This window comes from Phalacrocorax carbo, chromosome 7 (genome assembly GCF_963921805.1).
Source record: "Phalacrocorax carbo chromosome 7, bPhaCar2.1, whole genome shotgun sequence".
Lineage (NCBI taxonomy): Eukaryota > Metazoa > Chordata > Aves > Suliformes > Phalacrocoracidae > Phalacrocorax > Phalacrocorax carbo.
The window spans coordinates 18903715-18929725 of NC_087519.1; the positions used below are offsets into that span (position 1 = coordinate 18903715).

At 36.4% G+C, this 26011-nt stretch overlaps 1 protein-coding gene across 13 annotated transcripts in view; it reads right to left on the reverse strand.

Annotated features, from left to right (window-relative positions):
- ICE2 (interactor of little elongation complex ELL subunit 2) overlaps positions 1 to 18262 on the reverse strand; it is a 40987-nt gene extending 22725 nt beyond the window's left edge. For 6 of the 13 annotated variants that reach the window (XR_010373768.1, XR_010373769.1, XR_010373767.1 and 3 more), the window contains exons 1-11: positions 17713 to 17731; positions 16960 to 17064; positions 14073 to 14340; positions 12837 to 12956; positions 11069 to 11203; positions 10590 to 10706; positions 8862 to 9021; positions 6669 to 6853; positions 5240 to 6197; positions 2838 to 3016; positions 1333 to 1462 (exon numbers count right to left, since the gene is read on the reverse strand). Coding sequence is in view for 10 of the 13 variants with exons in the window: in XM_064456627.1 (XP_064312697.1) it covers positions 1333 to 1462; positions 2838 to 3016; positions 5240 to 6197; positions 6669 to 6853; positions 8862 to 9021; positions 10590 to 10706; positions 11069 to 11203; positions 12837 to 12956; positions 14073 to 14279 (2191 nt within the window). In the remaining 3 variants the exon portion in view is untranslated. Of the gene's footprint in view, positions 1 to 1332; positions 1463 to 2837; positions 3017 to 5239; positions 6198 to 6668; positions 6854 to 8861; positions 9022 to 10589; positions 10707 to 11068; positions 11204 to 12836; positions 12957 to 13592; positions 13646 to 14072; positions 14341 to 15893; positions 15952 to 16959; positions 17065 to 17712; positions 17732 to 18057 lie in introns of those variants that run through there. The other 7 variants (XM_064456630.1, XM_064456631.1, XM_064456633.1 and 4 more) reach the window with 7 other exon arrangements.
- Between the last annotated feature and the right edge of the window lie 7749 nt (positions 18263 to 26011).

The window sequence follows — 26011 nt, forward strand, 5'->3', positions numbered from 1 at the left end:
TCTACACAACATATGTATCCTAATAGACATAAACTTTCCTGACGTTTAAATATTGTTGTACAAACATGAATACAGCATTTTCTACAGGACATTTGTTACTGAAACTTTCCTTATAATGTTGCATTCCTAGTATGTTTGGTTTATATTGGATGAATGATCTTTACAAGATATCCTCCTGCTAACACTTCCATGCTTTTTATCCCTCCTTTATTGTCCTTTTATTTTCTGTGCTCTGAATTACAACTGCTGTCTCTTCTAGGTGATATTTTTACTTTCCCACTTCATCCTCACTGAATATATGTTACTTCTCATTCAAAGATTCTATTGCATTTTCTCCTGTTTCCATCTGCTGTGTGATACAGGACAAGGAGTATTAAGACCATCTCTCTGACAGGGATGTTTCAAGTCATATAACATATTAGGAAATTAAATTTCATGCGTATGTTAACTATTGACAATGGAAAGCCTGGAAATTGTGTTTAAGTAAGGTCATCCAGTGTTCAGAACTCCTGAGGAGTATCATAGCTATGGAGAGAAGTTTTCCATAAACTTACACTATGTATTTCTTCTTCCTGTTAGGAATTTTATTTCTGCAAAGCCAGAAAATTATTTCCAGTACCTTAGATATAAGACATATGTACATTGTTTTCAAAGCATGTAATTTCTCTTATTTCTGAAGGACCGAACTTGGTTTAGCCCTGTCCTGCTTGTTTTTCCTCATTCTTGTCTATCTTATCTGTCTACATGTTATCAGTGTAGAAATATGAACATTATTGCTTGTTTTAGAAGAAAAATAAGTAACATTTGACCCTTTCCCATCTGCAAGCTCGAAAGCCAAGGGATCAGTACCCTCTGAACCACATACCCAATCCTCCGTTCACCTTCTATTTTGGTATGTAATAATGAACTTATTTAAAAAGATTTCACGTAAGATACATTTATAGCTCACATTTCATAAATAAATATTTTTACCACTCCTGCAATAAAATAATTAATGTTGTAAATGATTCATTAAAAAAACCCAAAACACAAACCCCCAAACCCCAAAGATACTTTAAGTCATGAAGATTACTAACTTCAGAGCACTAAATTCACATTTACAGATACATTTCTCTTTGAAAGGCAAATAAATGCAGTTCTTGAAAACAAAGATTACGATGCTATTATGATGCTAATAAGACAAAGCACTTATTCATAATAAGAGCACAAACCAAAATTAGGAAGGTAAAATAAATAGGACATATGAAATAACCCTTAAGTATTTTTTTTCTGTTAATTCTATGAATATTCAGACACACATGCTTCTTAAGCAAAATCAACACATGAACTTACCAATATAAAATAAGCATTCAGAATGCAGCATACTCTCTGTCCACAACAGACATACTTCACTTTCTGTAAGAGCTTCGACACCATAATAGGCTTGGTATTCTAGTTTTGGCAACAGGAATATTGGAGTAAGCTATGAAAGTGACGATAAAAGAAAAATCAGCACTCACTGTCCAAAAAATGTCTACAATTGAACTACATTCTGTAGCTGATGATCATCATAGTCTTCCACTACAGCTAAAGCAACAGAGGTATTTCACAGATTTTGTGTGACGGCTCACATTCTATGAAACACACAGTACAAACTTTGGACTACAGAGACGCTATATAGAGGAAAGTGAAATGGACCCAAGAAAACAAAAAAAGCAGCCTAGGCAAGGTTTTACAAATAATAAAATTTTGCCACTAAGTAATTTTTCCATGCAACTAAATTAATTTGAAGTTCAAACTTCTGTGCTCTACTGCCCTCTGCAGGAATTTAAGAAAAATTACATTATTATAGCTCTGATTTGCCTATTATTAGCGGAATCCTGCCATTTATTTCCCTTGTCAGAGTCTCGCTTGAAATTAGCTTGGACTCTCATTTGAAATCAGAGGCTAATCTTTGCATGTTAACACTAACAGAGAAGATATAAGCCTCTTCTGAAAAATAAACAGTTCTCAGTTTCTGATTAACCAACTAAGCAGCTATTCACAGACATTTATAAGCAGTGGATCGATAGTAGACACAGTATTTGTTCAAAATAAGATTCTGAGCATGGAATCTTGGCAAGTAATCAGAGTTACAAAGATCTATCTCCATTTCAATGAGGCATAAACACCTCACAAAATGCCTGCCCACCCACCATAATTCTGGTATTCTGAGGAGGGAGATACCACACCAAATTTGTTGAATGATTCAGAGGACTCTTGACAAAATAATAAATTATTGAGGATTCCAGAATAAACTTTGGTTCTCCTGATGTTACAAAGAATATCTGGATTACACTCGCATTTTAAGTATTTTATTCCTTAAGACAAACTATTTCCTAAGACGAATAGGATCTCTTTTTACCTTTAAATGTGTCCTCTGTTGTTCATCCTATCATCTCCTATTTCTCTGGTTAACTAGGCACAATAGCAAGGCTGAATCCTGCTTGAAAGTATTTATGGTCATGAACATTCTCAAAGCCTTGGGCCAAAAACCTAATTACTGCATTAACTCTTCAGAACAGTTCAAACTGACATTAGTTTATCTAATTACCCACTTGTGTTACTATAATGCAGTTGTAGTAAGAAATGCAGAATCACATTTGCTTATCTTCTAATCAAGTAGGTTTAAAGAGACCACAAGTTATTCTATCCTCTCTTCCTACAGCAAATATTTACTTAAAGACACACACTGTAGAGTTACAATTAAATGTCTGAATGAAAACACAAATGCTATGAAGGACTGGGAATCCCAGCAATGCCAGCTGAGCACAACTGTTTAAAAAACAAAACAAAAAAGCTAACAGCAAAATCTGTACCTTCTGGGTTTTTTTCTTTATATGGTATCGTGGCGATGACTTCACTTTTTGCACACTGCAACGCACAAGTAACAACAGATCATTCAAACTAAATAGCTTATACACAAGGTTGCCCTCCTGAGGTGCTTTATACTCTGAAGGGTCTTCTTTGAGCATCTGAAGTTCATTTGGCAGCTTTCCTATAGTCAACAAATAAACCAGAAAAATGTCAAGCTTGCACATTCTTTACCATGCAGTTAGTTTTTTCCCCTCTTGCAGTAGATTTTTTTTAATTAGGATCTGTTTTGTTTCATAAGATTTTGGGGTGAAAATTGTCTCATTAGGCACAAGTCACTTATGTATTAAAAAATAAACTAAATTTGGGAAATGCCCGCTATAACTTTTAAAAGAGTATATTTTAAAATATTCCACATATTTTATCCTAATCATGAATGTCTCAAGTTGGAAGGGACCTGCAAGGATCATCAAGTCCAACTCCTGTCCCTGCACAGGACAGCCCCAAAATTCACACCGTATCTCTGAGGGCGTTGTCCAAGTGCTTCTTGCGTTGCCAGACTTGGCGACGTAAAAATAATAATAAAATAATATGATCAATTGTTATTATTAACAATAATATATTTCTTATACAAACAACTGTGAGACTCCACTCTTGTACAAGCGGAGTTCAAAGCTGGTTTTTAAGCCACAGTCACTCAACACAAAGGAGACAAAAATTTTATTTACAATGAACGCCTCCTGAGAGACACCATAACTCAAACCTCATATTTGGATGGCAGCAAAAGCTTCTGTTCAAAATTGAATTTGCTTCAAGTGCAATTTCAATACTAGCATATCGAAAGAAACACTTATTAGATCTCCAAGTGCAGCTTTGAGGTAGGTTAACACCCCTGCATCCCTTGGAGATATTTTAACAAAACATTTTAAATAAACAAGAATAAACTCCAACTTGTTTAAGATTATTTATTGAAAATTTATCCAGCTCTGGTTTTTTTTCCTGCAGATATGTAGAAATATGTGTCAAAACTACAGCTACAAATATGTATTGCTGTAGTGCTGTGAATAAATACATTTAACATGAAGTTATATGCCTCTTTGAATAAATGTATACTGTGTGAGATACTATCACCCAAGTGACCAGAAATATTTTTCAGCTAGTGAAATATTTAACTCAGTTCTGGCTTTCTGCAAAAAAGGCACACATAAAGGTTTATCAGTTTGCTACAGAACTTTCAATTTGTAGAATTATGCTGTCTTTAGCAGTCACTCTTCAGCATCTTAGCAATATTGGTTTCACTACCTCAATAAAAAAAAATTTCTATTATCAAACACCTGAATTCCATATCTGACTTTTTAAGAGAAGGAGAAATAGAAAGAGTACCATGCTTCTCAATCCTTCAAACTGAGGAGGAGGCATGGTCTTTTACTGACTACTAAAATTCAGTTAAATCAACAAAAACATAGGAAGTGATAACACAATTTAAATTAAAACAGAATTAGTTGTGTTAACTGTTTCCAATACAGATTAAGTAATTAATTAATTCCTATGTGATCAAATGCACAGCTAGTCAGAAGACACCTGCAAAACATGTTTTCTCACCAAAAAGCATTGATTCATTGGAATTATATATTCCAGGAAAATAGTGTCTGTCCTGATGCAACCTGCCTAGCTTCCAGTTAATTTACCTAACACAATGAGGTGCTTCTGATTTCAGTTGTAGAGAGCTCAGAAGCATCTCAGGGATGTGAGAAAAACCTCAAAGTTCATGGTCCCTAAGATCTTCAAGATTTCTAGTTCTTGGCTGAGGTCTTAGTGTAGCATAGGTTCAATTTCCAGCTAAATGCCTGAGAACTTGGAGAGGTGGCTTGTAGTGAGTCCTCAGCCTTCTAGAACAGATGTTAGAAACTAGGAAACAGCAACTGAACTGGGAGTCTCAGAACTTAGACAGCCAGATTTCAAGTTTTCTTTCAAGTTTAATCATGTAATTTGATTACATTTTTCTTCTACAGAAAATGTAACATAATTCCATTTTTGATTGACAAGAAACTATTTTTGCAGACCAGATTCCTCAGTATTTTAATTTCTGAGGAACAAGTAACTCATTTCACTACCAAATGATTACTTTTCCCTGCTTAAAAATCTAGTGTATAACAACTTCTTGTTTCTCTAAAGTAAAACAGTATATACACCTCTGTGGACAAACAGCTCCCAAAATGCTCCCTTATGTGTGCCAGACAGTAATCCTCATTTCCTTCACAGAGAATGTATTGTTTAAAAAAAAGAAAAAAAGGTCACATCTCTAAACAAATGTAACAGAGATGCTGCAAGGATGTTCTTCACATGAAGGAGTTAAACCGGTTTTCTGTTAAATTTTACTCCATACACAATGAACACAATTACTTACTCTTCGGCACTCCCTGAAAAAGCCAAGTCCAGGTATTTCTAGATGAGCTGTTAGGATTTGAGGCAGAAGCTGGCACAGTTTCTGTGCTGGAGGTCACCAAAGCTTTTGGAGATTGAAACATGTGGACTGGCATAGCATTAGAATCATCACAGCTCACCACTAGCTGCTCATTAGCTTTTTGGGAAGGTGACTTGAGAAGTTCAGTTTGCATTTTCAAAATCTGTCCAACAGGATCAAATTCTTTGGACAACTTTCTTGTAGGCTTTCTGGAGGTATTTTTTCCCTGATACATGATATCTGAGCTATCAGTCTTGCTTGCTAATGGAACCTGGGTGGGGGAAGGTGATTTAGCAGGCTCTGCAGAGGTACAAGAAACAGTATTTGGTACAGTTGTTTTCAAACAAGCAGTGTTTTTACATTCTGTATCAATTATCAAATGCTCTTCATCTGTGTCACTACTGCATAAAGAAGTGTAAGTCTCATTTTTTTGTGCAGTATCAGACTCCTTCTTGTAACTAACAGCATTAGATAGAGTATTTAATTTTGTTTCATTGACTGATATTTCTTTGGTCATGACATGCTGTGCTTTGTTCAGTCCTACCTCCTCTGAATTAAAGCTTTTAAGAGATGGATTTTCTTCAGGGCTGAAGCACTGAATGCCATCTAATGATGGAAGCTGCATGTTGGCACATGCTGAATCTCCTTGCTTGGAAATGGTGTTTTTCTCCTCTTCACCTCCACTGTTTATGCTGTATGTATTATTTTTTTCCATTTTTAGGCCATGTGATAGAACTTTAGCAGTGTTACTAACTGAAGGAAAAGCACTTTCCATTTTAGTTGTTCTTGAGAGCTTCACAGTTGCTCCAAAAGTTTCCAGTTCTGTAACATCATCATCAAAGTCCATCCCTGTGTCATCTGGAAGGGGAATCTTCCTGTACTGGTAAGTATCAGAAGATGTCTTAACACAGGGAAGAAAAAAATAATATTTTTTAAAAAATAAACAAACCGAAAAATAGAATGTGTTAATCACAAATGAGACATTGTCAAATTGGAAACATGAAAAATGTTCTACTATCCATATTTTGACTGTTGGAAGAAAGGTGCAGTAATTGGGAAAAAAAATTTCCTGAGTTTAATATGGAATATCTTAAGTCCTAGGAGTTCAAAGACCTTTCAAGAGAGAAATAAAGTTCATAAAACTTTTCCCACTGAAATAAACTGATCAAAATACATTTTCACGAAGTAAACAATAAAGCCAATGTAATAGAAGCATTTAAAGGAACTAGAGGGACATTTTAAAACACCGGGTCAACTCAGCAGTAGAAAAACTACCAAGAGGAAACCTGAGTTTTAATTCATTTTCACTTAACAAGTAACTTAGGTTTTTGGGTTTGTTTGTTTCTTTTTAAGAACAGGTGAAGCTACCTACATCCCACTGAAACAGACTGTCCTCAGCTGGTTTGTCCATCGATACATCAGAAAGTGAAACGTAGGATGTTTTAGTTGCTATGAAGTCCATTGGAATTTCATGGAAGATTTGGTTCCTCTCTCTTATTGTCATTTCCTTTCTCAGTAGGGGTGAATTAACATAAACCACTTTAGCTGGTTTGCTACCTTTTCAAGAACAGAAAGATATTGAGTAAGTATTAAGTGAAAGGAAAAAAGTTTGTTTTATAATTTAAATAACAAATCTTTCAACTTCCACTTATGGTCAAATCCATTCCACATTCACAGTAGAAGAAATGAAAAACTAACCTCTCATTCATTAATGACAGAAAATAAAAGTACGCCCATATACAGTCAGAACTATTAGAATCCCGCAGCAGCACTACATACCACATTAACAGTTGATCATATTTTAAATGCGGTTCTAAATAAAAAACTTGAAAAACATGAATTTAGGATTCATCATTCCTTATACTGCATTATATCATCAAATGTATTGTGTTTTCGAAAAGATCTTTTTTCTTCCATTGATGAATTTTTTTTAAGTCTCATTGGCTGCAGTTTATATTTCTTCTAATCAGTAACTATGTTTGGGCTCTCCTGCCCCACTCTTTTGTTTACACCTTAACACACTTACACATGAAAAATTCATAGATTCATCCAAAAATAACAGCAATACCCTGCCCAATATTATACAGAAAGCAAAGGCACATGGTGAACATACTATCAGTTTTAGAGAAAAGGTATCTGTGGATGAAAAAATATAATTGATGCAAGAGTTGGGTTACAGGGAAGGTGGAAAAGGAAGAAGAGGAGAAACCTTTCAAGAAACAGTATATATTGCTAACATATTCTGAATGCCTTTTAGGTGCTTAGTTTGGATCTAAAAATCAAGTTTAAAAATGTAAAGCTGATATAGAAGGAGTCAGGCATATTGTAACAGATAAAATAATTTAATTTAACATAGGAAAGTACAAAATTTGTAAGATTTGCAGATATTTGACAGCTTATTTACTACTATCCAGAAGCCTGCTATACAAATTTCTGTGAAATGTATACAACATGGCCATTCCAAGACAACCACCATTAGGAATACTCATTATGAAAAAACCCCTAGTGTATTAAAAAAAAAGAAAAAAGAAAAAAGCAAACCAAAAACACTAACGAGAAGAAATCCACATTCATATTACTGATGGAGTACTTGACAACTAAAGTATAGCTTTCAGATGAATTAATCAGTTTATTCAAAACACTTTTTGTTGCAAATGGGAAAAAGTGATCTCCATGGAAATTAATTACTTCTTCATTATTCTATGATGTAAATAGGTCCTTTCAAATTCCTGAAAATGTTTGCTCTTTGTTTTTTCACAAAACTTCAGATTTCCCCTTTTTTAGCTTATTGAAACCAGTTCACTTGATAATTTTAACAACTTCCTGCATTTTTCTTTCCCAGGAGCAGAACTTACAATTCTGAAATGCAAAAGGACGTTTAACTGATTCTTTCCCCACTCCCCCCACAAGTGGAAAATAGGTTTATGTCCAAATTCAATGTGAAATGTGATACCTCTAGAGATTGTTACTATTCTCAGTAGCAAGGTGGAACAAGGTGTAGAAAACTATGAAATGACCTTGCTATCAGCTTTCCTCCTTGAAGAGAGACAAACTATAGCAATGGATTTTTTTTAAGTTCATGTTTTATTATAACTTCAATTAGACTAAACATTTTTCTTTACAACACAAAAGGTCCCCAACTACTTACCAGATGACAACTGAAAACTATTATCTTCAGATTTTTGCCCTTTAAGATGTGTGAACTAAAGAAATAAAATTTTGTTACTTTGTTTGATTCCTTAAATTAAAAACATGAAAGAACTTGAAGAGAAACTATTTTCTTAGAGCTGCATTCTAGAGTGCTACTTCTTCAGAAAAGGTAAAAATCAGCTTATAATTACAATTATGATTTTCATTAACCTTAGCTTCTTTCTTTTTTAATAAAACCAAAATTAAACTATTCTATTATTGTGTAAACTAAACCAGGCTACATTCTGATTTCCCACAGTTGGTTTAACTGGATTTTCTAATTTCCTGTTCTTCAGTCAGCTCGAAAGGATTATGAGAATATATAAAGGCTTTCATCGACAAAACCCGTAATTTTTGTAATAAAAACATACTATACCTGCAACAGGGACCATTTTAACGCAAACTGGAATTTCCCATTGTTCCTTGTAGTTTAGTCCATGATTATTGAGTAAAGTAAATAATGACTGATTACTTAACACAACTTGAGGGCAGTATTTCAAAGCAAGTTTTTCTGCATTTGAATCTGAACTAACATCCTAAAGAGAAAAAAGTTAAATTTTTAGAAATATTTAAGACACACACACACATAAATTTAAATTAATATGAAAAACCCCAAACCCAAACAAACATGGATTAGTGCCCCCCACAAAAGCCCAAATACCACCACAGTACCAGGCTTCAGAATCAAATGAAAAAGCAAAAGATTTCCCTGAAGGTTTTTGGCTGAATCTTGTATATCTACCTTGCAGCATGAGAAAATACATCTTCTTAACTTGTATCTTTCAGTCTATTCCTATAAATCTGAATTACTAAATTACTAGGTTGATTAGTAATTTGGATGATCATGAAATATGGGAGTACATTGCAGAAGGAAAAAAAAACAAACCCCAAACAAAACAAAACAAAACACCACAACGAAAAAAACACCAAACAAACCCAAAAAACAAAACCCAGATTAACTCACAGATATATTACAGATCTTCTTACAAGTTAAGTAATAGCACGATAAAGACATCTACCATTAAAGTCTGGTTAAAACTGCCCAGCTGTTTGAATACAGATTACATAGAAAGAATCTTAAGACAAATATAAACACATGGAGAATACAAATTCAGAATTGAAGTGATAAAATTATTAAACATTATGAGTACAGGTTGGCATGAAGAGGCTGAGAATGCTCACGAGGTGGGAGGAGAACATCAAGGACTAAGAAGATAACGGAAGCCCAGGAGCAGTGAGGACCATGACAGAGAAATAAGAAAAAGCTAACTATGTTCTTTTTTCTGCCACCTGAGACATCATAAGAAATATTCTCTCTTCATAGCTGTAACATCTCTTGAGGTATATATCATTCTCCTGTGTCAGCTCTGCTACTTAAGCAAAAGCGTCTTTGCAATCACAATGCAAATGGTTTTTGATACGTGAACAAAGTCCTAAATTAGTAGATAAGAAATTATCTGGAATAAACAGGCAAAAAACCCAAGTTCTAGAGTATAAAAAACTCACCGGATATTTAACTGCAAGGTGGAATAGAATCTAAAAATTGTTCAACTCAGAAATGGAGTTTATGCTGTTTAGCAAAAGAAATTCCCAGGCTAAGCTAACCTAATCAACTGTTCAGAAAACTAGACAGTCTAAAGTATTTTTTCTTACCCTCAGGACTTCTTTCTTAAATCAGAAGCCTTCACACCCACTCACATACATGTATATGTATACATACTCACACATAGAGAGGTCAGCTTAGAAATTGCAAAGCAAAGTTTAAAAGGAACACTGTAATAAACAATTCTATCTAGATTTCAGACAGTGTGTTCCAATTTAAGGACCTCTCTAAGGTTTCATTGAGGGAACAGATGAAGTCCCTTCAACAGGCACTAGGTCCAAAAGATAATAACCCAACTTTTGAATAGGGCAGTTTGACTGCTATAAATGAAATATTAAACAAATAATGGTACAGTGTGTTCTCCTATGCTACAAGATGTGTAAGATTAGGGGGAAATTTTAAATAAATAAATAAATAAACTTAATGCTGCCACATAAAAAGGACCAAATTGCTCTGCTCTACAAAATATGGCTTTAAAGTCACAATAAAAAGGCTACTTACGCTGTGAATAATAGAAGACTTTTTTTCTGGAGTCATAATAGATGTAACAGTTTTATAATCTGTGGGCAGCTGAACAGGCATAGTAGGGAAATCTGTTTTACCACGTCTTGCCGTACCCTTGAAGAAATCAAGCAGTATCAGAAAATGGCTTTAACTGAAATCATGCTGGCCCAACATTGCACTTATAATGAAAAATATTAAGGATTTATGCAGGTGCATTATAAAGCTAGTGTTACATTTAAAAAATAGTATCAATGTAATATTTTTATTGCAAACATACAGTGAAGGCTGTTAACAGCCTTACTACCAAAATAATTTCATTAATGTTTTCATTAACAATTTTAATTATAAATTATAACCCCTAACCCAAGCACTGAATAATACTTTTAAAAAACCTGAATCCGTGCACAACACAATCCCTATGTAATTATACTTATCTGAAAGTAACACCAAAACAATACAGGTACATAAGATATTACCATTGCAAGAAGATTTTTTTCCAGCCTAAAGGTCAACTCTGTATGAAACTTTCCTCCCATGATACTCATGATCTCCTGAAGCGTGTAACACTCAGGACACATTTGCACATGTCCAATACAAGCACGTAAAAATTCCTAACATAAAAAGAAAAAATAGTTTATCTATTTGTATCTTTCATAACAGTTTCATTTAAAAGGTTTTTCCTGCAATGCAAGTTGCATTTGCAAATACTTTCTGTAGAGGATACAGATTTATTTAGCAGATTACTGCTAACAGACTTGTTCAACTTTTCCAGTTAGAGACAGTATTTAAAAAAACTTAAGAGATACCAGCACAACTCTATAATAATCTTATAATCACTGGTATCAGAACTGAAAAATATTCTCAATTCTCCTCAACCCTTCACATGCAAGGCTAACAATGTATGCACACAGACTCAGACCAATCATAAAAAAAAAGTTTAGTACAGTTTGAACTGTGCTAAACCAGGGAATTAGCTTCTTTTCAGTTCATTTACCTTGGCTTTCAGAGGGACTAGCATTTTTTTTGTTACTACCTAATTTACACTAGTCCTAGGTAGAAGTTGCAAAGGTAAGGACATAGGAAGATTCCTTACGTGTTGAAACTTTATTTCATGTTAATTCTAGATCCTAAGATATTTTTTTCTGACATCTGAACTAGTTACCTAAGACATTTAGGTTTTCATTATTAACTAGACTGAGTTATTTCTGCAAGCATTGTTTAAAACTAAATATGTGCCTCTGTTTTGTCTTTAACTCAGGGTATCAATTTAACTATAAATAGGAATATAAGTTTGGAGACGCATTTTGTGACTGGATGACAAGCTAAAATTACAAAGTCAACCCCAATTGGGGGGGGGGGGGGGGGGGGGCAACCCACAAGATTTTTGTCCTCACATGTGCCCAAACCGTGTGTTAACGGGAGAATGAATTTATCTTGTGAGTAAAAAAGTACGTAATAAAGTGTCACAGTAAAATAGAAGCAATCCTTCTGAATTCAACTAAACGCTCTGCTCTCTAGTAAACATATTTATTTTTCTGTTTTATTCTGTAAAAGAAAGTGATGTGGCATTTACTAGAAAAGATTGAAATTTTAACAAAAAGTATACAAGGTGGCCATTTCAATTAAGGCAATACACTATGAGGAAAACAAGCAAAATCAAGTCAACCCACTAATGGGAAAGTTTAATGAACTTGTATTCTGGAATTCTTTTCCCAAAATGTGCTATTAAAGCAAGAACGATATATAAAGTTGCATTCATGTTTGATTTTAGAATCATCAAAGTGGATATTTAACACAGCATGAACTTGCAGATAATTATATCTAAAGCCTGAGAAACCTTTGATTAAAGTGACTTTGTAACATGCTACTGTGGAGGAAAGCTTAACATTCTGTCCAGCAGTGTATGTTGTAGGAGCAGCTTGTTAATGTAAATACATACTGAAAATGTAATTTCTCCCTTTCCAAACATAAAGATGTCATTTATTTAATTGATGACTAAATCTTTGCACAGTATCATATTCAGTGACCTCACTTATATCTGGTCTTATTGGCTACAAGAAACTGTGGGCCAAGCCATGCTGCACAACATAAGGGAAATGGCAACTTCTCACGTCTCATCTCTACATGGAATCAGCAGAAGTTCAGGGAACGTCAGACCCTATAACCAGTGCCTACATATCATAATCATGATTCCAGTATAATTATGTAAGAAGAGAAGGAATTAAACACAGTATTGGTAACTACCTCAGTATAACGTAGTGCATCTTCAGAGATGGCATCATAATCTTGGACACAGCTTTTTGCAGCATTTTGGGCAAATTTCATAAATTCTGTAATTTCATTGTTTACTACTTCTTTCATTTGCTGGGGGAAGGAAAAATCTATTTTTTAGACACAATTAAATCCTGTAGGCTAGGTATGTAACCAGCAAAATGTCCAGAGAGGTAGCACAGGCAATAGCATGAGGGAGGGCACAGATTCGACTTGCTGCTCAATTTGGCAAGTCTTTGCGTATGTTCAGGGTTTCACTTAAAGTAAAAAAAAAAAAAAGTTTGCAAGGCCCATTTCCTTTAAAAAAAATAATCCCAAAACAACAAAACACCAGCCCCCAACAAACAGCAAGCTGCTTTTGATCATACACTGGTGGTTTATAAAACGAAAGGTTACAAGACATTGTTGGAGCAAGTTTACATGACAGAGCCACAAAGACATCTGAGCTCTGACTTCATAAGCAATTACATTATAAGCAACAACAATGCAGTAGGTGCTGATTTGCCTGGGAGTGATGTTCCCATTGTAACAGCATAAAATAAAGGAATTGCCATTAACAAGGAAGCATGGGAGACCAAATGAATGGCTCGAAACCATTTGCTGATTAATTACATTACACAGAATTCAACTACAATGATACTTCTAACCAACATGAGACATAGCCTTTCATTATTTAAACAATACTGCTGAGACTAGAAAACAAATGTGAACTTGAGGCCTTCTACTCACAGAAGCACTGATGTTGCAAGCATACAAGGTCAACGCACAGGTCCCCTTACATGCTAATGAAGAAAGTTCCCAGTAAAGGGTGTTGCCAAAGATAACCTCGAAATGTATCCATCCCCTAACATTACACAAGATTGCTTCATGCCATTAGAAAATGCTAAAATCACAGCAAGGTCAACTCTTAACTTCCTTCTCATAATAAAAAACATGGGTTGTTTTCGGGGTGGGTGGGTGTTTGATCAGCTAAACAAAAAATCCACAAACACCCCACTCACTTTCAATGTGATAACTAAATACACTTTCATTTTATATTAAAAAAGTAATCCTGAATACTTTAAACCTTTATTACCATTCATAATACTATGTTGAAAGCAAATTATGACAAATTAAATTTTTGCTACATTTTCCTTAACTCTTTGTGAAAATAAAATTGTATGACTACCACCTCCGTGATGTTCATATGTACATATATGCAACACTTACCAGGTATGTAAATAATTCTTTTTGCCTTGCTGCATTAACTTGAAAATGTTGTGGTTTTTTTGAGTACTTAGTCATCAAATATAAGTATGTTTTCTGCTCCTTCTCAGTCAAACTAGAGGTAAATGGATAGGGGAGTCTAGGTTCTGGAAAAGGATGATCATCAGCTGTGCTTTTATCCTCCACCTCAGCTGGATCTGCAGCCTTCATGCTATAAGCCTGTCTGTTTTCTAAAGAGTTTGCCAATGCCTCCAGATTTTTCTTTGCCTTTCTGAAAAAAAAGTAATAAATGAAGGAACTTACACTTTTCACATAAATATTAATATTTGTCAGAATTAATACAGGCAGTCATACAAGCCTAAACTTCGAATTCAGCAACATTCACTGAGATTCTGTACTATTCCAATTTTAGTCTATGCCATTGGAATGTTCTTATTCTGAAGCTTATGGACAAGCAGACTAACCATTGTACCAACAGCAGGTTTGCAACTGGTTTAAAGATTCCTCCCCCCACTCAAACAGGGTGTATATTAGTCTGTATACACAATATTGAGGTGACAAGCTAAATATGAAACTCTGATTCTTTGTTCTGGAAACACTCATTATTAATGAAAAGATAAAAGAGTCTCAACATTTTGACATTCACTGATAGCTGGTGTTCAGAAGCAGTCTGCACTCAGAAAGGTCTGATTTATGAGACAAAGTTATGATGGTGAAGGAGAAAGACTTAACTACAAAAAGCCTTTCTTTCACTGTAAAAGAAGTAAATTTAAACTACTTAAATGTAACACATGAATTTCAATGAAGAAATTCCTAAAAACAGGGTACACGGTTGAAGAGTTTAATTTTCTGCTCTAAACAATGCTGAAATCAGTTGCCAAAAATAATACTGGGCTAAAGCAAGGGGCATAGCTGCCCTAACAACAATAGAAAAGTAAGATTATAGAGCTGGTTCTTAAAATGACTCCAGTATATGAAGGCCATTTTAGCCCTGCTCTATTTACAATAACCTTAAATATTTTCTCTCTTAAGAACATTAACAAAATGAACATTAACTGCTGATCTTGGAAAAAGCATATTTTTAAGATATGATCTGAGCAGTAGAAAACATCTCAGCAGTATCACATCCACAGTTCTTAATAATACTTCACAGCTGTCTCTCTGGATATGAGAATGTGTCCATCCTCGTGGCACAAACTGGCAAATTTAATTAAGCTGCAGCAGTGACAAGATGCTGACTCAGATATGCCAATGTAGGAACATCAAGAAATTCTAGCAGCTTAAATTGGCTATATTCAGCACTGAATGAAATGGCAGCACACCAAGATCACTTCAGTATGCAGTGCTGCCACAGTCTTCATCAGGGTGCACACCAAAATAATCTGACAGAGCTTTTCTGCCCATATTTATGGCATTATACTTTATTTGAGCTGACGGCTTAAATTTTTCCCCTTCATTTTATCAGCAACCTGCCTTCACAGCTTCAATGGTGAGAAAACACACACTTTAGTAAATATCTATCAGAAACCCCAATATAAAAATTGCCATGTTTCCTCCAGCTTTTATTTTCACATTTGCCCCAACAGGTTCCATTTGTCTTCCTCTTGACTATGGCCACACAACCCAGTTCTATCAATTTCTGGTTTTTTCTGATTGCAACCTCTCTTCTGGCTACAAACCCACTTCTACCACACACAGCTGAACACAATCCCATTCTTGACTGCAGCCTTGTCTACTACAGAAACCCTTTTTCTAGATCATGTAAAGGCAGAATCCTATAGTAATATACACTGTATCCAGCAGCAAGCTAAGGGCTGTGCTCACCTCTGCCAGTTCAATGAAAGTTGCTCCAACAGAGATGAACCAGAAAAGCCTTCTCTAGCTAAAGATGTGGGACACAAAGATTCACGTCAGGTAGACAGTTATTCCCCTCAAATGCATGTCCCAGTGTCAGTTCATAAAAATACAGTAATTCCCCTTTACAACAAATTATTTCTTCATGTGCTGAATTCCCCACTTAGAGCACAGTAGGTACCTTGGTCTCCCATCTGCATTCTTTGTGGTGTCAAGTTTATCTACCATAAGACACTTGTCACTTGTACCTCCCTACCAGCTTAACAACTTCTTAAAAAAAACTATAGCCTAAATACAGTCCTCCAACTTCTGAAGTCCAGCAGTATGAGCTATGCTTTTCACTATGCAAAACTAAAGTTGAGTTTACTTCCTCAACTTAAGAAAGTAACAGTCATCAAAATGGCACAACCAATACCACCCGTACACCTGTGTTCACGTAACTTCATTTCCCATTCTTCAGCTAACAGTCTGTACTGTTTCTTAATTACTCAAGGAATTAATGGCATTTCCACTGCACCTAAGACACTGGCAGTCTACATAAACAACGTTCGCTACTTCCAAAAGTTATAAGTAAAAAGGATTTCAATGTACATTATTGTCAACCATCTACAAAGTGTGAAGACATGGACAGCCAGCAAGATACTGATTTCTAAAAACAATTAGGACTGGCTCATGAGTTACAGGATCCTTTCCACAACCAGTTAAGAGTGTGGGTTAAACTTCATCCCTCTTTGGCACATAAGAGAAAGCAGACAACAACAAACATCACCCCCCCAAAACAACCGAAACCCCATCCCAAAACCACCAAAATACCACCCCACACCCCAAAAGACACAAAAGATCTGAGATTCCAACCTAGTCTCTTCCTGCCTTCTGAAGTTTCACACCAGGTTAAGTGCAGACCAACTGCTTGACCAAGGAATCAGTAACAAATCCTTATATACCAGACAATGTGCAGCTTTCCCCCAAAACAGTAAGGCTATGCATCAATAGGATGATGACAAACAGCACAAAATTATAACATAACAGAATATACCTGTTTGACAAATGCCATAGCTCAGAGAGGCTTGGAGCCAATGAATATTTTTTGTAAATCTCGTGTGAGAAAAATACTTCACTGCCATTTTTTGGTGAAATATCCCTGAAAATAAAACAAGAACACTGAAATACACAAAAAAATTAAAGGCCACATCTGCCCGTGAGAGACAAAGAAAAGAATTATTTATTAAAAAAAAAAAAAAAAAAGGGACACACACACACACTATCTACAGAGTGTTTCCATATTCCCGCTTTATGGAAGTTACATATATACTGTCAATTCCCCACTGGTTTTCAAGAGTAAAATACACACGTTCTTTGTAGCCAAAAACGGACAATTTCATTAATACAGGTTATAAATCCTAGACATGGTGAAGGAAATTCTGATGGAGCTACATGTTTTCAGATGTTCATTAATCAAAACCAAACATTCGCTTGAACTTGCTGGGATTTGGAGAAAAATTGTCTAACAAAAATTATGTTGTTTTTCAGAAAGGAAGTCTTTTGTTTTCTACACAGGTCTCACCTTCTAAACTGTCCTTTTTTTAATATAGCCCTTCCAGTGTACCGGCTTTATACAAAACCTATCTTCCCAAACTATTTTGAGAGGCATGAAAAAAGATTTATTTCTATCTTCCTCACAAATAAACTAATTCATAACCAACCCACCTCTCTAGTCTTAAAAAGCCTAATTCTTTGCAGGGCCTTTCGTATTAAAACCAAAAACATCGCCAATGCCTCAAATCCATACCGCAGATGTGTATTACTTAATTTTTCCTCACTTCTGAACAGATATAAACACACAGCGTCAAAAAAAAACCACTTACTCCTCCGGCCCCCCCTCCCCCCTGCCCTCCACCGAGAGACGACAAAAAATGGCGCGGCGGGGCGGAGCCAGGCGGCCACGGGAAACCCACGCCGCTCCGCTCCCCTCCCCTCCGAGCCCATGTGGGTCCCCGCCGCACGGGGGGCTGGGCGGCGCGTTCCTCACTCGGCGGGGCAGCGCGGAGCGAGGGGTCACCCTCCCGCCCCCCGCGCTGCGAAGGCGCCCTCTCTTCGGTCCGGGACGGGGTGGGGGGGGGGTAACCGTACTCACCAGGTCAGCAGCTGCCCTTTGGCCGCCATCTTGGCGGGCCCCTCGGGGAACCGTGTTCGCCGGCTCCTCGTCTCTCAGCCGCGTGAGCCTCCCTCACGGCACAGGCCAATCAGCGTAGCAGAGCTCCCGGTGCGCGTGGTCAGGTGTTCTGAGCCAGCCAGTGGCAACACGGCCTAGAGCAGCTGCCAGAGGGGCTGCGACGGCCATCTCGTGGCCGAAGACAGTGCTGCAGCGGGGGGTGGTGGCGCAGTGGCCGCCGCCGCGGGCCGCCCCGCCTCGCCGGGAGATGCGGTGTGCGTAGGGCCACTCCGCATGTGGGCTCCGCTCCGACTCCGCGTTCTTCGCTAAGGTGTGGCCCTGACCAGATGTTGGGTGCCTCGAGCGGCAGTTCCCGCCCTGAGTGTGCAGAGGTGGTGGGGTTGGGCTCTGCCGGGGGGCTTGTCCCTGAGGGGGGGTTGGGACTGCGTGTCGGGATGGCTGCGGTGCCCCGTGGAGACTGCTGCATTTAGCAGCTTCCCTCTTCTCCTGGGCTTCCCGTTTCCTTGGGTCACTTCCCGCTGGTTAACGTGGGCAGAGCCACAAAAACTTTTTACTGATGATAAGGTATCCCTGTCTGGCAAAATGTGGAATTCAAATATTCTCGGTACCTGTAGGTCTAGGTGATGGAAACTCATTTGCTTGTGGTGGTGTAAGAAAAGGTGATCCCCTTCACAGCTCTACAGACGGAGGAATGAAGGAGGAAGTGAGGACTGTGGCATGAAGCGATGGAAGCATTCGTAGCACCTAGTCCTGTAGCTAACTCTGGGCACTGTACACAAATACATAAAAATACTGAGATGATTCAAATCATGTCCAAACCCACCAACTCAGGAGTGGCTTTAGCTTGCTTGCAGATCAGTTTTAAGGACACTGCTTGATTTTAATTCTGCCCTTTTTTTGCTTGTGTATCTCAGAGAAGCAGAAAGGTTTCTGTCCCCCTCACCTAGAGCCCAGTCCTGGAAGTAGCTTCGTAAGAAATAATGTTTCTTCAAAACCCAGGTATTGTAACAGTTGCATTGCCAAATGATTAGAAGACTTGCCCCAGACTATGAGTGTGGCAGGTTAAATCCTATTGAAGTCTGCATCTCTCTAAAACCTGCAGTGTCCTTTTTGGTTGTTTTTTTGTGTGTGTGCGTGTGTGTGGTTTTTTTTTTTTTTTTTCAAATGGTGCTACTTCCTACATGTGAGCTTTCTACTTCCATGGCATAAACTTCAACATCAGGAAACACTTTTTCATTGTGCCAAGCACTGGCACAAGTTGCCCAGGGAAGCTGTGGAGTCTCCATCCTTGGAGATACTCAAAAGCCATCTGGACATGGTCCTGAGCAGCTGGCCCTAGGTAGCCCTGCTTGTGACATCTGGAGGTTCCTGCCAACCTCAACCATTCAGTGAAATAGTTGGGGATCAAAAGCACCGCCTCCTAACCTGCAGTTTAGCCTTCCTTATGAGCGGGCATGGGAGTCCCTCGGTTTGTCTCTCGCTTCAGAAAAATTCCTGTGTTTTATATAGAATATATGTAGTCGTTGATACAGTTGTTGCCTAAACTATATCTTGGTGGTTAGGAACTCTCCTGTGAGTGGAAAGTTGGGCAGGAATCATCCTGATGATGAGAAAATTAAATCTGGATTTTCAACATCTCAAAGACTGCTTTAGTCATGGAGCTGCTGTAGGACAAATGGTACTACTTAGTGCGACAGTTCTACAAAAGTGACGACTTCCACTATTTTTTTTTGTAGATTTGATCTGTAGGTGAAGGCTGCTTCCAGATGTAGTGCTTCAAAGATGAATGCTAATACCTGTTTCTGGATCATGGGCAGGCATAGAAATACTGAGCTGTTGAAGCTCTGTCAGAACCAAGGCATTTCTGGGTAGGTGCAGAAGTAGAATTTTACATGGCTTAAGTCTTAAGCCCAAGCATGCTGCTGACATTCAGATGCCCCCAAAGTTAGCATAGCAGAGGGGAGTTGCAACTTTGAATTTTGATGCCTAAGCTATGCCTAAACTGTATTAAAACCTCAATTTTGATATACAAATCCTCATTTAGATATAGCCCAAAGCTGTATTTCCAAAGTCACTGTGAAGGCCTTAAGCCAGATTTCTTGTATCTTGCACTTGATACAGCGAACTGTGATTTCTAACAAGACGACACCTTCAAGGAGAGGGAAGCTAGATTAATCCGCATTCTTTCTGAGGTTTAAAGCTCTTGTTTGCCAAAAGAGGAGCTTAAAAAGGTGCTCGGGAGCCTTCTTGTTTCCCTGCTGCCAAACATTACTTGATGTATGTGCTAAACAGCTCTGATACATGGAAGCACAGCCTAATTTTGTAATGGTGCATTCCTTAAGGAATAAACCTAATAAACCACGATTCAGAAAAACAAATGAGATGCTACTGACAAAAAATTAAGACAGATTTTTCCATTAGAAGCTGAAGTTTTATTACAGGATAACAGTACATAAAGCACATCTAAAATCGATGTGTTCAATGCACTTAATAAAGGTAATGTAATATTAAAGGTACAGTTTCTAAGTACAATATAACAACATTCATATTAGAATGAAAATTGGAGTATTTAAAAGACAACATTAAATCTTTTATTTTTACAGTCATATTTACAAAATGAATCAAAATACTTTTTTTCGGGACTGAGTAAAATAACAAACTTGAATATAAGCAGGCTATCATAACAGTGAGTTGGAAAGGTCCATGAAAGTGAAAAGTTAAGTGATTGGGTAAAGATCATTAGCAAAGGTTTAGTACAATACCACTTTAGTATTCCTCTTGATGGCTTACGTTTTATTGTGGCTAGAAAAGGAATTTATACATACTGCACACATAACAGTTGGCATATATTTACATGTACAGTATAATTGCATTTAAATGTGTATATATTTACAGAAATTTGAGCATATTACTCAACGAGGTTTTGTGAGGTCTATGTGCTTAATCTTCAAACTGATATATATTTGTAATCAGCATTTATTCTGGTTTTGTTACGTTGAACATTTAGTAAGCAGGGAGAATATATGTTAACCAAATGGTTTTGCATAAATATTTCTCAAACTATTAAAATTAAAACAATAGGGAGAGCATGTTCATAGCGTTATGTATAGGTTAGTACATACAGATTTTAAGAGCGACTCCTTTTGTCTTTGAAAATATCAAAAGGTGACTTAAATCAACAAGGGAAAATAAAATTGTCATGGCTTATATCTAAATAAGATTGTAGCTTCAAGAGGTTTTTATAATTGTCCTGATAGTGTTTGCAATTAAACATTCCACTTATGAAAATATACCCACGATGCAGTAAAGTTTGTATTTATTTTTAGGACAACAGTATGTTTGCTGTTTAAAAAAAAATATTTATATATATATATTCCTTGGATTGAGGGTATAAAAGCAGTGCATGGAAGCCAAGAATCATGGCTTTAAAATTCACTACCTTCTATTATCAAAAAGTGCAGTAAACAGAAACATTGTGTTTAATAAATTGCTCAAAAATCTTTGCTAAAGATCTTATAAATTCAGTAATATTACAGAAAAAATTCTAATAAATATTTAAAAGGTTAATTACCTCCTCTAGTTAGATATTTGATATCCAACAGTTTTTCAGAATTAACATGAAAACAGTATCTAGAATAAAAGGAATGGGATAGGAATACTTTTAAGGGTACATGACTACGTAAATTAAGGTATACATGAAAAATATAAAACAAAACCCCCAGACCTGACAAAATGTTGCAAATTCCACTTCTTAACTAACTTTAGTTGCTAATGACTGTCCTTGGATATGTATGCACAGTTTATAAAGCATATCCAAGGACTGAATTTAGTCATCCATCTACCCCGGAAGATTTACAGAAAATTCCTATTTACAGTAACTGGAGCTAAGTGTGTAGGCATGGCCTAGTAACATCTGCAGTTTGAGAGTGTACAGATCCTATTTAAAGAGGGAGGAAGGCACCCAGCAGAATAACATCTATAAATATCAGCTACAACTACAGGACAGAACTCTCCCAAAAAGCCAAATAACTACCTCCCTTTCAGACAGACAGCATATTGTAATTACTTTATACTGGCAGATTAGCTGTTTTTCTTTTTTCTGATACAATACAGGCAGACTGTTTTAGCAACCAAAAGGATAACAAGCTGGACAGAAGATTTTTAATAATGTTAATAATTAATAATGTTAATAATGTAGAAAAAATTCTACATTTGATATCAAGTATCTGTACCGGTGAAGTAATTTTCTCCTTATTAAATATACTATAGAATAATTTATATAATGACACTATGCATTTAAAGAGAAAACCATGTCCCAAATCTTGTACTCTGATACAGGTACTTGTTGGGCATATGTTGGTGTACATATATATATATATACAAATATATATATATTTATATATAGTTATACTCAGTGAAATTAACAAGACCCAAAGGTGGTATTGTCTAGGAATAAAAGGGGTTTGCTTTTGTTCACAAAAGTAACTTATCTAGCACCACACATCAGAAAAACACAAAAATAGCACACTCTAGTTCTAAACAGCTATGTCTAAAATAGATTATATAGTAAAACAGTTATTATACAGCATAATGTGGTATTTGATAAAGAGATAAATATTTGCACTGTGTAGGCTGTTTATAGTATAACTTTATCTATACAGAATGAAAGCAAAAAGTTAACTGTATAGAGGTGAGCAGAACAACATTAAATATTATGACTCCAAAGCAGAGACAAAGTTAGAGTTGAAAGAATAGAGCAAGATAAAATGTTTACAGGCCATTACAAGTCCTTAAATTAGTAGTAAAATAAGGAATCAGTTGCTCAAGTTTAAGAAAGCAGTAAACAAGATTGCATTTACATGCAGATGTCTAAAACTTGTATTTCTTTTAAATCTATGCACAAAAAGTCATTTGTTTTTATTGCTTGACATTCAGTTATGGCTAGAGTATTTTTAACCTTTTTTTTGTACTTTGGAAACAAGAATATTGTTAAAGGTGCCATAAAAATGGACAACATTGAAAACAGTTTGCAAATAAACCACCTAACACTGCAGTTCTTTATACATTTTAAAAAGCCTTGTCTGGGGTTTGTCGTATGTTAAATATATTTAATCTGGGAAAATACACTGTAGCTTGAAGCCTCCCACTGGCCCAAACATCCAATACAAAAACACATCTCCAGAAAAGGAGCAGGCAGACAATACAGTTACATATAAAGAAGCAGCCAGTTAATGTCCTAATAGTTCAAATATTCACCACTGTTCTGTAACTTGTTTCTAAATCAGTGTAGAAATGAGGAACATTTTGGATTTAGAACGGTGTACAGTACATATGCCTTTTTGTGAAATAAAATTCACTGTATTGCTTATGAATTCTCTGCATTAGATACAGATAGAATTACAGATTGCAAGTTCCTGTAAAGTTTTGTGCATCTACATCAAGACTTTGTGGGGTAATTTAGGGTACTGTTTCTCAAAACGAAAGTCACAACCATTTGAAAGTTGCCAAAGTGTTTAGATTGTTATCAGAACACTATGTCAGGCAAACCTAGCTCTGTTCGCCAGTGCAGAGCATGTGGCTGTGCTGGCTGGACAAGCGCGCTGGCCAGGGAACTTGTCCCACTTACTGGTTGCAGCTCAGCCGCTGCAGCGTGGAGGAGCTGGAAGAGCTGGCTGTTGGCTGCAAGCATTTGCAGTAGCCATGGAGTTACTAAGTACTAGCAGCAGCTCAGTTCCCTCATTTAGGAAATGCCGCCAGTAATTACAGCTGGTTCGCACTCCCTGCCCCAGAAGTAAGGTAATTCCAACATAGAGAGCCCTATGAAGAAATATAGCCCAGAGGGATTGTGCTTTCAGAAAGCTTGAGAAACGCTGACTTACAGGAAAACAAGTATACGAAGGACATATGAACACTGAAAACATGCAGATGTTAACAAAAAGGTGGGCTGTCACACGAAGTTGAACAACTTGATTGTGAAGTTCAGCTTGAAGAAGTAATAGGATGATGAGGGAGGGAGGACATACAAATGAACATTGTGGCAGAAGAAATGAGCCTATGAGTATTGATGTGAAGCCTTTATCATGTTTTGTTTCTTATTTGGATAGCCTACTTATTGCTATAAAGTTATTGCTATATTCTACCAATGATAAAGGCAACCCCCCCGCGATAAACAGCAACATTACACATGAAAAAGGTAGAATACAGCTTTTATTTTGATGTTAAAATTCTATTTAGTACCTGAATAAAGTTCCAAAGATAGACTGTATATTATCCTAAATGTTAACATATTTTCCCCCTCAAGTCCAGTGACTTAGCATTATTTAGCGAGCTATTATCACAGTACTAGGATTAAAGCACATACTGCAATGATTTTTAAATAAATACTCATTTAAATTTTAAAACTTCTCTTTTTGTTGTATTTGGTATCTGTATGCATTTGCCCTCATTTCCACCAAATGATTTACTGACAGGAATATTTAAGCATAAAGAAAAGAGGAGGCTAATATTCAAATATATTAATGGATGAAACTTTTAAAGTAATAAATATTAGTATTAATAATGAAAAAATAATTCTATAGTTGTATTTCTCCAGCTAAGGAAAACAAAAGATGTTTCTTCTGTGTAATCTGAATCAGCCAGCACAGGTAGACTTTCATATATTTAATATTAAAGAGAAAATTACTTATTATTTTTGGATATTGGAGAGTAAGCGATGTTTCTGACATTTATATTGGTAAATTTATCTACACTGGGGAGTTCAGGAATGTGTAGAGAAAAAAATACATATTGTTTGTACAGCTTATACGGTGCAACCTGTTTTGTTTATCAGGTACAGACTGGGGAATGTCTATGCCAATCCAAAGAAAGATATTGTTAACGTCTGGATCACCCCACTACATTATTAAAACAATTTACAGATTGTACATATGAACAGTGTTGTGGTTTTAGCTGGGACAGAGTTAATTTTCTTCACTGTAGCTGGCATAGTGCTGTGTTTAATTGATCTGCAAGGATGTAAAGAATAGGTTCTACTGCTACTCAGCAATAAGAATTTTCTTCTGCTGAGGATGCCAGAACACAAACTGATCAAGAGGTAATACTTGCTAAGCAGTTGTCTGCCTTGGAAGGCCATTCCAAGCTAAACTTGACCATCAGCTTGTAAAACCGTAAGACAGGCTTCCCTTTTTATTAAGCGACCTAAAGTAAGCAAGTGGAAGCCACGTACCTTCAGTAATCTAAGATACTAGAGAGCTGATGCTTTTTGCAAGAAGACAGACATGTTTGAAGGAGAAATTCAGTCTCTTCCCAGTCTAACCAGTCTTGAAATCTTTATTATTTTGTTTGTAGTTGCTTATTTACTTTTCTACATGCATTTTCAAAAGAACGTGAAGCCATAAACCAAGGCTAATTGGGACAGGCTCCCACAATCCTACAGTTCAGTACTTGGAGACTTCCTAGACATTGCTGGTTTTTGGTGCCATTGCAATCACTTGGAATTGCTGTATTTGATGTACTAGATATGAAAATGTCTTCAGCCTCAGTATTTCTTTCCAGTCAGGCTTTTTGCTTTACCATGAAGCATATGCACCAATGACAGACAACATCTGAGTAGTTGTTCTTGTATTCCTAAAGATCTATGTTCCTTTGTGTGTGATTCATTGCTGAAACCTAATCATTACCTTTTCGTTCTTGCTGTACTATCATAAACTGATTTGTTTCCTTTGACAATAATTTTATATCGAAAACCTATTTTGTATTGCAAAAAGCTGAAATTCAGCTGGAAAAATAGTCCTATCATTATAAAAATGGCCTATGGGTATTGAAATTAATTTCAATTATTTTTTTGTAGTGGGTCAGCATGAACTTATTTTTTAAAATATAACTGCAAAACCCTTGCTCTGTTTGGAGTACTTTA